Source organism: Ammospiza caudacuta, chromosome 28, assembly GCF_027887145.1.
Source record: "Ammospiza caudacuta isolate bAmmCau1 chromosome 28, bAmmCau1.pri, whole genome shotgun sequence".
Lineage (NCBI taxonomy): Eukaryota > Metazoa > Chordata > Aves > Passeriformes > Passerellidae > Ammospiza > Ammospiza caudacuta.
The window spans coordinates 3,142,608-3,155,335 of record NC_080620.1 but is presented as its reverse complement, the minus strand read 5'-3'; the positions used below and the strand labels follow the sequence as shown (position 1 = coordinate 3,155,335).

The 12,728-nt window shown below is 49.0% G+C and overlaps 1 protein-coding gene across 1 annotated transcript in view; it reads left to right on the top strand.

The window, feature by feature from the left end:
- Positions 1–12,295, top strand: part of INSR (insulin receptor) — a 60,413-nt gene extending 48,118 nt beyond the window's left edge. Inside the window, exons 11-21 of the mRNA XM_058820881.1 lie at positions 1,340–1,605; positions 2,179–2,321; positions 3,285–3,444; positions 3,766–3,865; positions 4,110–4,177; positions 5,216–5,445; positions 5,667–5,777; positions 6,664–6,823; positions 7,812–7,941; positions 8,146–8,280; positions 9,331–12,295. Coding sequence (XP_058676864.1) covers positions 1,340–1,605; positions 2,179–2,321; positions 3,285–3,444; positions 3,766–3,865; positions 4,110–4,177; positions 5,216–5,445; positions 5,667–5,777; positions 6,664–6,823; positions 7,812–7,941; positions 8,146–8,280; positions 9,331–9,685 — 1,858 coding nt within the window. The 3' untranslated portion in view covers positions 9,686–12,295. The remainder of the gene's footprint in view (positions 1–1,339; positions 1,606–2,178; positions 2,322–3,284; positions 3,445–3,765; positions 3,866–4,109; positions 4,178–5,215; positions 5,446–5,666; positions 5,778–6,663; positions 6,824–7,811; positions 7,942–8,145; positions 8,281–9,330) is intronic.
- The last annotated feature ends 433 nt before the right edge of the window (positions 12,296–12,728 follow it).

The window sequence follows — 12,728 nt, the reverse complement described above, 5'->3', positions numbered from 1 at the left end:
GGCACTCAGGTGCCGACAGGGAAGGTGACATGGTCACACTGCAGGTGCTGGTTTTACAAGTGAAAAAATCACATTTTCAGACTGAAATGCAATAACCTGAGCAGCAACATTTGGTTAACAAAACCACACAGTGAATATGTAATCAGAATGGAGTTCTAAATGCATGCCTTGAAAAGGACTTAATAGGTTTGATCTCTTGGGAAGAGGTTAAAATGCTTTGTGTATCCATCGAGGTTCAGCCTTGGAGGTGAGAGTGGCAAATATATTCCAGAGAGCTGGGACAGTGGCCTTTTGCTTTATAGATGCAAGTTGGTGACACTTGGGACATGTGGCACATCTGAGGTCACTGAATGGGGCCGTGGTGTGACCTGGTGTGCTCAGGCTGCAGCTCCAAAGCATTGCAACCCTGCCTGAGGCATCTGTGAGGCAACCTGGTAATGTTAGACTCAGCTGAGAGACCCAGGGGAACTTGAATTCTCAAGCAAACACTTGAAGCTTGGGTTGGTTTATTTTTATTTTATCTCTCTGTGTGCAGTTGTGCAGGTACAGAATTTTGTAAATATGACAGTGTTCACAGGGGTTTTTGGATTGGGGAAGAGATGAGGATCTGACTCCATGTTTCACAAGGCTTGATTTATTATTTTATGATATATATCACATTAAAACTATACTAAAAGAATAGAAGAAAAGGTTTCATCAGAAGGCTAGCTAAGAATAGAAAAGCAAAGAATGATAACAAAGGTTTGTGGCTCGGGCTCTGTGTCCGAGCCAGCTGACTGTGATTGGCCATTAATTAGAAACAACCACATGAGACCAATCCCATTTCCACCTGTTGCATTCCACAGCAGCAGATAACCATTGTTTACATTTTGTTCTTGAAGCCTCTCAGCTTCTTAAGAGGAAAAATCCTGAAGAAAGGATTTTTCATAAAAGTTGTCTGCAACGTGTAAAGATGCATGTCTTGGTTAAAAAAAAAAATCCTGAATTTCTTTGTTGCTTTGCAAATATCAGGACATATCTAACTCTGCTTTCTGGCTGGTGCCTTTTGCTGTAGGAGGAGAAACAGCAGAGGGAAGCAGGGAACATGGCAAAGACCTGTGAGAACAAATCCCTGTTGGGGCTGGCCGTGGCCTGGTAGTCAGAGGTGGCAGTGGGAAGTTCAGTTCAGCAGCAAAGATTTGAGTTGGAGTTTTCAGTAGCACTCAAAGTTGGAGTTTTCAGTGTCCCTCAAAGTTTGTGTTTTCAGTGGCACTGAGCTCTCCCATGTTGACCCTTCCTGCCCAGCTGGATGTGTTGGCACTGACACTGACACTGACCTGGTGCCCGTGTTGTCCGACAGGCCATCGAGAAAACGCAGAGACCTGGGCTCCGTGGCCAACGCCACCGTGGTGTTCCCCACCATCCCAACCTCCCCCAACAACTCAGCAGCTGAGGGTGCAGAGGAGCAGAAACCCTTTGAGAAGGTGCTGTCCAAGGAGTCGCTGGTGATCTCGGGGCTGCGCCACTTCACCGGGTACCGCATCGAGCTGCACGCCTGCAACCACGACGCCCAGGAGTCCCGCTGCAGCGTGGCAGCCTATGTCAGTGCCAGGACCATGCCAGAAGGTGATTCTGTCCCTCAGCCCTTGGTGGTTCCTCCCAAAATGCTGCTTTTCCCAGAGGAGGCAGCTGCAATATGTAAAACAGGGCTGTCCGTGTGTCCTGGTGCGTGGTGGTGTTCACAGGGGGTTTAGGATGAGGGAAGAGATGAGGATTTGGCTTTATGTTTCAGAAGGCTTGATTTACTATTTTATGATATATATTACAATAAAACTATACTAAAAGAATAGAAGAAAAGGTTTCATCAGAAGGCTGAGCTAAGAATAGAATAGAATCAGAAAGAATGATAACAAAAGCTTCTGTCTCAGGCTCTGTCCGAGCCAGCTGGGCTGTGCTTGGCCATTAATTACAAATAACTACATGAGACCAATCACAGATGCACCTGTTGCATTCCACAGCAGTAGATAACCATTGTTTACATTTTGTTCCTGAGGCCTCTCAGCTTCTCAGGAGGAAAAATCCCAAGGAAAGGATTTTTCATGAAAAGATGTCTGTGACACTGCTGGGAAAGGAGGATGGGTGAGGTGTGAATTTTGCCCAAAGCCATGAAGCTAAACCTGATCTTGAACTTGGTTCTAGCTAAGGCTGATGACATTGTTGGCCAAGTGTCCCATGAGCTGGTGGAGAAGAACACTGTGCACCTGAAGTGGCAGGAGCCAAAGGAGCCCAACGGCCTCATCGTGCTCTACGAGGTGAACTACGGGCGCCTTGGGGACACCGAGGTGAGAGTTCTGTCACAGCACCTTTGGGGGGAGGTTCTGCGGTCACAGCACCTTTGGTGAGAGGTTCTGGGTGCTGCAGGAGCCTCGAGGAACTCACAAGGGAGCTCTGGGTGCTGCAGGAATCTTGGGGAGCTGTCAGCGAACTCTGGGTGGTGCAGGAGCCCTCAGGAGCTGTCAGGGAGCCCCAGGTGCTGCAGAAACCTCCAGGAAACTCTCAGGGAGCCCTGGGTGCTGCAGGAGTTTTGGGGAGCTGTCAGGGAGCCCCCAGGAGCTCTCAGGAAGGTCTGGGTGCTGCAGGAGCCCCCAGGAAACTCTAAGGGAGCCCTGGGAGCTGTCAGGAAGCTCTGGGTGCTGCAGAAGCCCCCAGGGCTGTCAGGGAGCCCCCAGGAAACTCTCAAGAAGTCTCGGGGGCTGCAGGACTTTTGGGGAGCTCTCTGGGAGCTCTGGATGTTATAGGAGCCCCCAGGAGCTGTCAGGGGGCCCGGGGTGCTGCAGGAGTTTTGGGGAGCTGTCAGAGAGCCCCCAGGAGCTCTCAGGAAGGTCTGGGTGCTGCAGGAGCCTCCAGGGCTATCGGGGAGCCCCCATGAAACGCTCAGGGAGCCCCGGATGCTGGCAGGAGCCTCCAGGAGCTCTCAGGAAGTTCTGGCTGCTGCAGGAGCCCCCAGGAAACTCTCAGGGAGCCCTGGGTGCTGCAGGAGTTTTGGGGAGCTCTCAGGGAATTTTGGGTAATGCAGGGACCACCAGGAAACTCTCAGGGAGCCCTGGGAGCTGTCAGGGAGCCTGGGATGCTGCAGGAGCCCCCAGGAGCCATCATGGAGCCCCCAGGAGCCATCAGGGAGCTCCAGGAGCTGTCAGGAAGCTCTGGGTGCTGCAGGAGTGTGGGGGGCTCTCAGGGAGCCCCCAGGAGCTCTCAGCTAGCCCCGGGTGCTGCAGGCTGAGCCTGGCACTGCCCTGTCCCCACAGGAGGCCCATTTCTGCGTGTCCCGCAAGCACTTTGCCAGCGAGGGCGGCTGCAGGCTGCGGGGGCTGCAGCCCGGCAACTACAGCGTGAGGATCAGAGCCACCTCCCTGGCGGGCAACGGCTCCTGGACAGAGCCCACCTACTTCTACGTGGCTGATTACTGTGAGTTCAGTTCATCTGTGGCTTCTAATCCCTGACAGAAACTCGGGTTATTGCTGGAGGATGGGGTGGAGCAAGCAGCGAGTCACTAACTGTTTACCAAATACATCTGTTGTCAAGAACCTGAATTACTTGGAAACACATGGCTTTTGTTTATTAGTCCTCATGCTGACCAGCCCCACATTTTGATGTGAAATTGCTTCTAGTTTTGTATTTGTTCCAATTTTTTGAAGGGGGAGATTTTGTTGAGGAAAAAGTTTGTATTTTGGACTTGTATATATAATATATATATATAATGTCTCCAACTCTCTCTTTCTCTCCTAGTGAACGCTCAGCCAAATATTGCTGTTATCATTGTTCCTATTATTTTTGCCATAATAATTGCTGGAATTATTGGAGCTGCTTATGTGCTTGTGAAAAAGAGGTGAGTGCACTTTCCTCTTGTTTTCACCACAAACACCAAAATTTACATCCAAAAGTTTTGCTGCTTTGTTGGGAGTCAGTTTTTGTTTGGTTTCTAATTTCCATACTGATTGCAGCATTAATTTAAGTGCAGGAAATAGTTTGTGCCATATGGGGACAGTTTATTTGCTGCATGCTTTGGGGATTGATCAAACTGCCCTCACCTCAGAGGCTGCAGAGTGCTGAGGATTTTGTGTCTCTTCCAGACAAACTGAAGGACCAACAGGACCCCTGTATGCATCCTCCAACCCTGAGTACATCAGTGCCAGTGATGGTGAGAGCAACCAGGGCTTCTTTGTTGTGTAATCATGCAATCAGTGCAGCAGGATGGGATGGGAGTTGTTTTTGTGGGGTTTTCTGGTCCTTTTGTAGAATTCACCCCACCTCAATCTGGCAGCACTACCCAGAGCTGCTGTGAGAGTGTCTTTCAGAAGATGCTCTGTCACTGATATATTTTATGAAAAATCCTTTTGCTAAAATCTTTTCTCCTGAGAAGCTGAGAAGCCTCAGAAGCAAAATGTAAACAATAATTATCTGCTGCTGTAGAATGCACCAAGTGCATCTTTAATTAATCCATGTAAGTTATTTTTACTTGATAACCAATGACAGCCACCTGTGTCAAAGCTGTGAGCAGTCACAAAATTTCCCTTTCCTTTCCTTTCCTTTCCTTTCCTTTCCTTTCCTTTCCTTTCCTTTCCTTTCCTTTCCTTTCCTTTCCTTTCCTTTCCTTTCCTTTCCTTTCCTTTCCTTTCCTTTCCTTTCCTTTCCTTTCCTTTCCTTTCCTTTCCTTTCCTTTCCTTTCCTTTCCTTTCCTTTCCTTTCCTTTCCTTTCCTTCCCTTCCCTTCCCTTCCCTTCCCTTCCCTTCCCTTCCCTTCCCTTCCCTTCCCTTCCCTTCCCTTCCCTTCCCTTCCCTTCCCTTCCCTTCCCTTCCCTTCCCTTCCCTTCCCTTCCCTTCCCTTCCCTTCCCTTCCCTTCCCTTCCCTTCCCTTCCCTTCCCTTCCCTTCCCTTCCCTTCCCTTCCCTTCCCTTCCCTTCCCTTCCCTTCCCTTCCCTTCCCTTCCCTTCCCTTCCCTTCCCTTCCCTTCCCTTCCCTTCCCTTCCCTTCCCTTCCCTTCCCTTCCCCTTTCCCACCTTCTGATAGAATCCTTTCTTCTATTCTTTTAGTCTAGTTCTAATATACCATTTTCTTTTAATATAACATATAAAATAATAAAGCCTTTTAAAACATAAAGTCAACATTCTCATCGCGTCCTGAGCCCGCTGCAAACAGCCCCACAGTGCTCAGCTAGGATGTCCCCCTGTGCCCCACAGTTTATGTCCCTGACGAGTGGGAGGTGCCTCGGGACAAGATCACGCTGCTGCGGGAGCTGGGCCAGGGCTCCTTTGGGATGGTGTACGAGGGCATCGCCAAGGACATCGTCAAGGGAGAGCCCGAGACGCGCGTGGCCGTCAAGACGGTGAACGAGTCGGCCAGCCTGCGCGAGCGCATCGAGTTCCTCAACGAGGCCTCTGTGATGAAAGGCTTCAGCTGCCATCATGTGGTAAGTGCTGGGCGCCTCAGCACGCAGCTCTGCAGTGCCTGCAGAGCCCAACCGTCAGCTGGCCTCAGCTGATCCATCAGAGCTGGGATCTCTCCCTGCTGGATTCCACGTTCTGCCCAAATCGTTTCACTGCTGCTCTTTTTAAACCTCTCAGCCTGACAAGGCCTGGTTTCACCTCTGTTTGGACACAGCCTCAAAGGAATTTCTCATTTGTTTTCCAGGTTCGCCTCCTTGGAGTGGTCTCCAAGGGACAGCCTACTCTGGTGGTCATGGAGCTGATGGCACATGGGGATCTCAAAAGTTACCTGCGCTCTCTGAGACCCGAAGCTGAGGTAAAACAGGAGAGAGGGAGTCTGCTGTGGAACAGGGACTTGATTTGTCTTGTGGGCTTAGTTGTGAATTGCAGCCCCGAGATATGTGAACGAGTCAGAGCTCTTCAGTTTTTGGTCTTGAAGTTGTTTATTAATTCTGATCTATAAAATTTTCTTTCTGTCCAGCCGAGGTCTGCTCAGCAGGGCAGCCACAGGCACTCTGACTGCCCTCGGGGCAGTGTTGTCTTTTTATACTGCAAACTACATATAACATATTTACAATTACTTTACAGTACCTATCACCTATGTTAGACAGTGCACTTCCATTCTAAACCAATCCCAAAGTGCCAGCATCACAGCAGAAAATGGAGGTGGAGAAGAAGAAGAAGAAGGACTGGACATGCCCAAGTCCCTCCATCTTGTCCCCAAAACCCCCATTCTAAAAATCCTAAAATCTACCTTTTCACCCTGTGATAATTTTATTATTACATTGTTTAAATTTCTGTGACTTTTAGATCCTCATACAAAGCTGGTAATTTGCTCCACAGGTCATAATCAAATCCCCAGGTGCTCTGGGCTGTGTGCCAGGGTCTCTGAGCCCCCTGGTAGGGTCCCCAGCAACTCTGGATACCCAGAGGGATGTGCTGAGTTCTGACAGATTTGGAGTTTAATACTTTTTAATCTAATGACTTTAAGCTGAAAAGGGGTAGATTTGATGTGATTTTGGGAAGACATTCTCGGCTGTGAGGGCGGGCAGGGCCTGGCACAGGTTGCGCAGAGAAGCTGGGAGTGTCCAAGGCCAGGTTGGAAGGTTGGAGCAGGGTTTCCTGCTCATGACAGGGAGTTGGATGATGTTTAAGGTCACACCTAACCCACACCTTTCTGTGACTGTGATTTTTCCTGGCAGAATAACCCCGGGCGGCCGCCCCCGACGCTGAGGGAGATGATCCAGATGGCGGCGGAGATCGCCGATGGCATGGCCTACCTGAACGCCAAGAAGTTCGTGCACAGGGACCTGGCAGCTCGCAACTGCATGGTGGCAGAGGACTTCACTGTGAAAATAGGGGGTAGGTGATGCTGGTCCCTCCCAAGCCAGGCCATTCTGTGATCAGGAGATGGTTCTGTGCATTGTGTTTGATGTAAAAGCAAATTGGTAAAACCAAAGTGTCGAACATGGGTGTTTCTCGCTGTCTGCCTTTGGGAAATTGCAGCACTTCCCTCTGTTTCTTCCCTGTGACAGAATTGTGTGGACTTCAGTAAGAACAAATCTCCTGTAGAGCTAGAGCAGCTTTTCTCACCTTCTCTATTCTCCCCTTCTCTATTCCCTATACTTTTAGGACCTCTGTCCCAAAGGTTCATTACCTTTCCAGCTTAAACTACCTGGGTTTGTCTCACTGGTCTTTGCTTCCATGAGAATTAAGACAAAGAAGGAATTGGGTACAACAAACCCACTGCTGATAATCCTGTCATTGGGTCAGGTGGCTTTTAAAAGTAATTTAACCCAGTTTTTAACCCAAACTCTTTTAGTAATGAGTAAATACAACATTTCAAAATAACCTGGAACCCCACAGTAGGAGATGATTCTGAATCCTGGGAGAATTAAGATACAGACTTCTGGATGGCTGAATAATGAGAAAAGGTGCTGGTATAGAACAGGGTCTCCTCCCCTTGCAGGGTTGAAGAATGTGGTGTTGAGGTTACAGTGATTTTATGTGGTGATTTTTTTATGTGGTGATTTTTCAGAGCTCTCTGGAGTTAAAGCCAGGGCAGTGTGATTTCAGACAAAGGGAGCTCTGTTTTACTTAGAGAGGATGAATAAAATAATGTTTAGAATAGAAGTTGTCACCAAAAAATTTAACTCTGGAGTCTCTGTTGTGACTCCTTAGGAAAAAAATGCAGGAAAAGGGAAATGTTTTGACCATTAATCACGAGGTGACAGATGACTGCAGGCTGGGCTTTGGCAGTGGGGGGAAGGCAACATCCATCTGGAGATGCTGCACAGGAGAAGCAGGATGGAGGGAGAGGAGTTTAACACATCCTAATTGCTTCCCTCAGACTTTGGGATGACCAGGGACATCTACGAGACGGATTATTACCGCAAGGGCGGCAAGGGGCTGCTGCCCGTGCGCTGGATGGCCCCCGAGTCGCTCAAGGACGGGGTGTTCACCACCTACTCCGACGTGTGGTAAGTTGTCCTCTGCCATCCCAGATGCATTCCAGCTCAGGAGCTCCTTGTTTTAGTTTAAACTGTCTTGCTCAGAGCACAGACAAAACAAAACCGTTGTTTTGAAACACTTCCATGAAAATATAGCCGTGTTGTTTAGAAGTTCATTTTCCAAAATAACTCCAGGATGTTTTGTTCTCACCAGGAGATTTCTCTCTCCCTTAGGTCATTTGGTGTTGTCCTTTGGGAAATAAGCAGCTTGGCAGAGCAGCCGTACCAGGGACTCTCCAACGAGCAGGTGCTGAAGTTTGTCATGGATGGAGGATACCTGGATCAGCCAGACAGCTGCCCAGAGAGGCTGTAAGTGCCAAGCAGGGACAGCCAGCCCAGGTGCACTCTTTGCCTGGAGTGTGGCCCACAAAGATGGCCTGACCTGGGCCACCTCGACTGGGGAGGACAAAACCAGACTTTAGTGAGGCATCTCCCACAGAAATTCCACCAAAGTGTCCTTAGTGATCCAAGGAAAGGGCTGCCCAGGGAGGTTTGGAGTCTCCATCCCTGGAGGTGTCCAAGGAAGGCCTGGATGTGGCACTCAGTGCTCTGGGCTGGGGACAAGGTAGCAGTGGATGAAAGGCTGGACTTGATGATCTTGGGAGGTCTTTTCCAACCTCAGTAATCCTGGGATTCTGTGTGAGGAGTCACACTGGAGCAATTGTGAGGGAAAGCAGCTCTGGCTGGGAAAGGGAGAACGGATGTTAACTCTCTGGTTCTGGTAGCCTCTTCCCCCAGCTGTTTCTGGCCAAAACAGCACTTCCAGAGTCATAAAATAAACATGTTTTGTGAGTATCCCTATGAAAAAAGCCTGCTGTGCTGGACATTTGTCTGATGGCCAGTTACAAACTCCAGTTTGAGACTCTGTTTGTATTTGTGAATTGTTTCTCCATGGTGTCTGATAACATGTGACCTCTTGCTGCAGGCCTTTCTTTTGGGTGGGATGTTTACAGGACCTCTGTCCTCTGCCCAGCCTCCCATTTTCCTTGAAGTTTTAGGAGCTTTGTTATCTTTCAGGCTGAGTTAAAATTAAAAGGGAATTAATTAATAAAAGGATGACCTGGCTGTAAGTGCATGTGCACACACACACACACACAGAGGCTGTGAACCACAGCCCTGTTTCCTTCAGCAGCCAAGTTCAGAACAATTGAAGGAATCGGAAGGAATTTTTAATCTAGACAGAAATAGAGAAAAAGGAGTGTCAGGATCTGCAGGGAGATGTGGAGGCTGGAAAGAGAACAAGCAACCTGGGGTGTCAGAGGTGTGGTGTGGGTGGAGGGGGGTTCTGCCATGGGTGCCAGGCTTGCTGTGCACGTGGGATTGTTTGTGCTGCCCTGACTGTGCTCTGTGCTGCTGCAGGCACAGCCTGATGCAGATGTGCTGGCAGTACAACCCCAAGATGCGCCCCACCTTCATCGAGATCATCGAGATGCTGAAGGAGGACTTGCACCCCAGCTTCCACGAGGTCTCCTTCTTCTACAGCGAGGAGAACAAACCTCTGGAGACCGAGGAGTACGAGATGGACTTCGAGAACATGGAGAGCATTCCCCTCGACCCCTCCTCGTACTCCCAGAGGGACAAAGCGCTGGGGAGGGACAATGGACCCTCCATGGCCCTCAAGGGCAACTACGAGGAGCACATCCCTTACACTCACATGAACGGTGGCAAGAAAAACGGGCGGATTCTCTCCATGCCCAGGTCAAGTCCTTCCTAACACTTCCTGTTTGGCCCAAGGGTTGTGTCTGCTTTTTTCCCCCCCCTCCACAAATCTCAGGACTCTTGTTATTGCTGCCACAGTGTATGACACACATCTACAAACTCTTCAGATTTTTAATCATCTTACAATGAATTTTTTTTTTTTTTTTTGCCAAGTTGACTGGTTGTCAGTGGACTTATCTGTGAACATAAATGGAAGAGGTTTCCATGGCTGCTGTCCCTTCTGTAACCATGGTTTCACAACAGGAAGTGACCGTGTGAGTTCAACTGAAGGAGAAGCGTCCGCGTTTGCCAGCAGAAGACGTGAAGTTCTCTGGTGCCTGAGCTCCAGCCCAGCAGCGCGGAACAAGAGATTTCCAGTAGAATTCCAGGCTTTTCAGGCAGCCTCTCCACTACAGCTGAAGGATTCAGCACATCAGTCAGATCCTCAGATTGACCAATAGCTGCTGCTTTCATACTTTGTTTTTTTTCAAGGGGTGGAAGCCCCGGGGTGCGTGCGTGGGCGTGTGTGTGTGCGTGTGTGCAGTATCAACATGTGGGGTGTACCCGATAGCAAAAGAGACATTTCTGGTTTTGTACACAACTTACAGCGCTTTCAGGCACATGGTGGGATTCTTGGGGTGTCCTGCACAGGGCCAGGAGTTGGATTTGATGATCCTGGTGGGTCCTTTCCAACTCAGCATACTCTATGATTCTCTGTTCTCACAGGAGCTTTCCTCTTCTTGGAAGTGTGTACTTATCTTTTTTCCCCATTTCCCTGGAGGGACTGAATCCTAAACAGATTATTTTTATACTGAGGACTCTTGAGAGCAGGTTTTCTCTCATTAACAAATGAGGAAAACGTGCTGGGAGCTAAATGAGCAGAACTCTGAGATTTGTGGGTACTTTCAAGACCAAACGAAGTAGGAGTCCCCTGACCTGAGACACGGAGTTTTCTGTCCTTGCAACATTGAGTATATATATTGTTTGTTGTAACATATTTAAAGATGTCTTTAGTTTAAATTTTAACTTCATATAAATTATTGACTGTTTATGATCCTTTTGGGGCGGGGAGAGTTTTTGGGGGATTGTTTGGTCTTAAAGTGGTCCAAAGATTTCAGAATGAACTAATTTTAGCCTTGCAGGAGCGATGAAGCACATGTTCAGTTCAAACTTGACAAGGCTTTGTAATAGTTTCATGATTTATACAACACAGTCAGCTGGCTCCAGTCGAAGCCCCATCTTGGGTGTTGGGAGCTGAAGGACACAGAACATCCTGGCCTTGAGTCCTGCTCCTCCTCTGCCCCCGTGTCCCTCGCTTTGCCTTCGTGCCGCAGCTGCAGCCGGCGAGAGAGGACGAGCACGAGCTGGAGCTGAGGAAGGGACACTGAAGGAGAGAAGCACAAAGCTCTGGGCTCTGCACCCTGGAGGTGACTGTGGTTTGCTGCCTCTCTGCTGCTGCCAGGCCTCTCCAGCCTTGTGTTCCCCGAGATTCCCACTGCAGAACTCCTGGGATGTCAGCGCTCGCCGTCGGGACTGTGCTTTGTCATGCTGGTGTTGAAGAATAATGATGAAACTCAACCAGGCCTGGTAGCATGGAGCTGACAGGAGCAGGGGAGGAAGATGATGGATGTCACAGGCCCATGGCATGCAGGAGGTGCTGAGAGATGCCCAGTCCTTCACTTCTCCTCCTGGAGAAGTCCTGGATGTGTTTTGTGCTCTGTACCAGGACAAAGCGAGGTGCCCTGGCTCGGGAGGGCAGAACGCTGGGCTGGGCAGTGCCTCCAGCCCGGGCAGTGCCTCCAGCCCGGGCAGTGCTGCTGCTGTGAGCGAGGCAGAGGGGCTGCAGTCCATGGGGATGCAGCTGGTGCTGGGAACCTCTGCCCCCAGCTGCTTCTGGCCAAAACAGCACTTCCAGAGTCGTAAAAGAGGGCACAACAGACTGGGCAGCGCCAGGAGCTGTTGGGCCCTTTGCTGCTGGAGGCTGATGGGTTTGGCCCAGGTGGAGGGTACAGGTTGCTCCACAAATTTTTGGGTGGAAAACACAGTCCAGACATGGGTGAGAACCTTTGGATTTCAAAAGGCCTCGTTTACATTTCTTCTGCTTTACAAAGTTGTAACTGTTTAGCAGCTCTATACTACACTGCAGGAAAGAAGACATATTCTCACACTTTTCTAAGGAAGAGAAGTTTTTCTTATTAGAATTTTTTATTTATTTTAATATATAAAACACTGTAAAAAAAAAGCAACAAACAATTAGTTTTCTTAAACACACAGAACATGTAAATTTGTATCCGCAAAATCTTGGCAGGTGGATGTGGTGGGATTATTTTTGTCCTGTTCTGGTGCAGTCTACCTCAGTGTTTCTTAAGGATATTTTTTAATACTACACACCTCTAAACCTGTTCAAATATTCTGGTCTGGACCTATTGTGGATCAGGGAAAATCAGTATCAGCTGATTCCAATACCAGGGACCATTCATGAAGGGAATGGGAAGGAGAATGGCCCATCACTGTTGATCCCTAATCTGAACAGTAGTGGCCAATGAACCCATTTACAAATTTGGATCTGATCTCATCCCTTAGTTCTGTTGTGATTAAAAAAAAAAAAAAAAAAAAGAACAAAAAATCCATTTAAATGTTTGGACTTTAGTGAACTCATGACCTAAAAGGAGCAGGCTGCTTCCTCCTGGATCAGCATGTGCCAGCATGGAGCAGGGACTGGGACCAGCCCTTGCTGTTGGGGTTGCATTGGGGTGGCTTGGTCACTGCTCTTCTTGCTGTGCACAGGTGACCCAAGGTCCTGCCAGTGACCTCCTGAAACAAACCTTTCCCAGCACACCCTTGCTTTGATACCATTTCCAAGGGCAGTGATCATAACTGTGGGAATAGAAGAACTTTAACCTGAAGGAACAGTGGAACCTTGTATTGGTGTGGCTTTTCCCCATGGTTGATACTGGTTGGCCCTGTGAGTACACATGGTTTGAACACTGGGATGGCTGAGCCAGGGAGTGTGTGCTGCTCCATGGACAGGCAGTCCCCTCCCGTGGCTCAGTGTCACC